Here is a 2,152-nt window from a genome sequence, read left to right on the forward strand (position 1 = left end):
GAACGATGGCGTCCCATGCACAGCCCCCACTGCTCCACCTGGCAGAGCTCACCGCCGCGCAGTTCCTCGACATTTGGAAACATTTCGACGCAGACGGTCAGTACCTGTAAGGGAGTTGGGGACATGGCGATGCTTATGAGCACAAGGACAGTTTGGGACAAGTTAACTGTTTAAATGTATCATTATTTATGGTGGGACGGACGGAGAGGGGAAGAGTGCTAAATTAATTGATAAGGGCATGAAAGAAGGTCGGGGGGGGGCTGGAAGTTGTTCTGTTCTAACTGCGCATCAAAGTCATCTTTGCTTTGGGTGTGATTGAAAGAGTGATCTCCCACGAGAATTAACTGTAAATACACAATGCTCTGTATGCTCAGGGGATGATGCGCATCTTGAAAATATAATTGGGATTTGTCACTTCACAGTTCACACCGATGATTTAAGTTGTATAAACTCACCGTTGCTTTGTCAAAAGTATCAATGCTCAGTTGAAACGACTTGCATGCTTTGATTTTTGATATTCAGAATTGCAGACCCACAATTGATTTTGAAGTAGCCTAAGTCATTGTGGAAACATTCCTTGTAGGCTTTAACTAAATGTAGCCTAAAGTTCATTGTGCCATTGGACACAAGTTGACATTTCAGATAATACATTTACATTCCTGCTTCCACAATTGCATACAAGTAATGAGCGCGCTCGCGCTGCTAGGACTCGCAGAGCAGTTTAACAGTGTGTGGCGTTTCACGCGCTTTGGACCTCTGTGCGTACAACATGGAAGAGAGCCAAAAAAAGAGAACAACATTGAAACATGAAATATATGGCCTTGCAAGAACATACTGGAGTGTGGAGTGTGTGTGTGTGTGTGTGTGTGTGTGTGTGTGTGTGTGTGTGTGTGTGTGTGAAACATATGGGCTACAAGAACATATTGGATTGTGTGTATATGTGTAGGTGTAGGTGTGTGTGTGTGTGTGTGTGTGTATGTAGGTGTGTGTGTGTGTCTCTGTGTGTGTGTGTGTGTGTGTGTGTGTGTGTGTGTGTGTGTGTGTGCATCTGTGTGTGTGTAGCCTGTGCGTATGTATGTGTGCGTGTGTGTGTGTGTGTGTGTGTGTGTGTGTGCAGTAGCCTGTGCGTATGTGTGTGTGAGTGTGTGTGTGTGTGTGTGTGTGTGTGTGTGTGTGCAGTAGCCTGTGCGTATGTGTGTGTGAGTGTGTGTGTGTGTGTGTGTGTGTGTGTGTGTGTGTGTGTGTGTTTATGTGTGTGTGCTATACACTGAGTGGCTGTTTTTCACGCTTTTTGATCGGCGTGAATTATATATGCGCCTGGGACGTATCGACCCCCCCCCCCCCCCCCCCATGCAACTGGATCACCGGGGTTTCTGTGAGGCTCGCGTATTGACAGGCGGCTTGCCGTGTCCGGTCCGGGAATGGGGAGGGGGGAAGGAATGATGGGGGCGGGGGGTGCCCACGCCCTCCCTGCACCAGAATACGGTGGGATATGGGCGTGACTGCATGGCTGCAGCTGGAGGAGCCCACCTCGGTCTGGGCGTGCGTGCGTCCCTGTGCGCCAGAGCAGATCTGCGTCTCCAGCCGTTCACACGCGCACAAATCAAAGGCGCATAAACAGTAGCAGTGTCATATCGAAACACATCAATATACTCTTTATCACTTAATAACTTGTTACGACCTAAGACATAAAGCCACCATATTGTAGTATATGCGTAGCCTATAGTCTGTCAATTCATTGCAATTAACAATTTACCATGACACAATGCCAACACGCGAAGGCAAGGTTTGGTTTGTAACGGGCATCTTTTCTGATGGGGATTACTGTCATGTTGGGTAGCCTACATTTTCGACGCACTTTGACGCACTATATCTGGAGACATAAGGATGTGAAGTTCCATTTCCCTTCATCTCAACTAGGCCTAAATTAAGTCATTTATTCATTCATTCATTTAAGTGGGATATTTGGAATATCCCTCTCCAAGGCCGCGCGAGAGAGACGCTCCTTTTTGCAGCACGTGAGCTTAGAATGATAAGGTTCTATCTCCGTTTAGGGCAGTTCAGAGATATTGAGCGTCAAAGTTTTTACATTCCATTATGTTTTGTGAGATGGAACCTTTGTATTTTATGAATTACTAACTCAAAATGTCAA

The 2,152-nt window shown here is 46.6% G+C and overlaps 1 protein-coding gene across 1 annotated transcript in view; it reads left to right on the forward strand.

The window, feature by feature from the left end:
- Positions 1–5: 5 nt before the first annotated feature.
- The window catches only part of LOC308165792 (calretinin-like), a gene marked incomplete at both ends in the record, with an annotated part of 12,903 nt that continues 10,756 nt past the window's right edge, over positions 6–2,152 (forward strand). The window contains one exon of the mRNA XM_080539952.1: positions 6–96. Within this exon, the coding sequence (XP_080396078.1) occupies positions 6–96 (91 nt within the window). The remainder of the gene's footprint in view (positions 97–2,152) is intronic.

Source organism: Nansenia antarctica (genome assembly GCF_963989245.1).
Source record: "Nansenia antarctica genome assembly, chromosome: 9".
NCBI lineage: Eukaryota > Metazoa > Chordata > Actinopteri > Argentiniformes > Microstomatidae > Nansenia > Nansenia antarctica.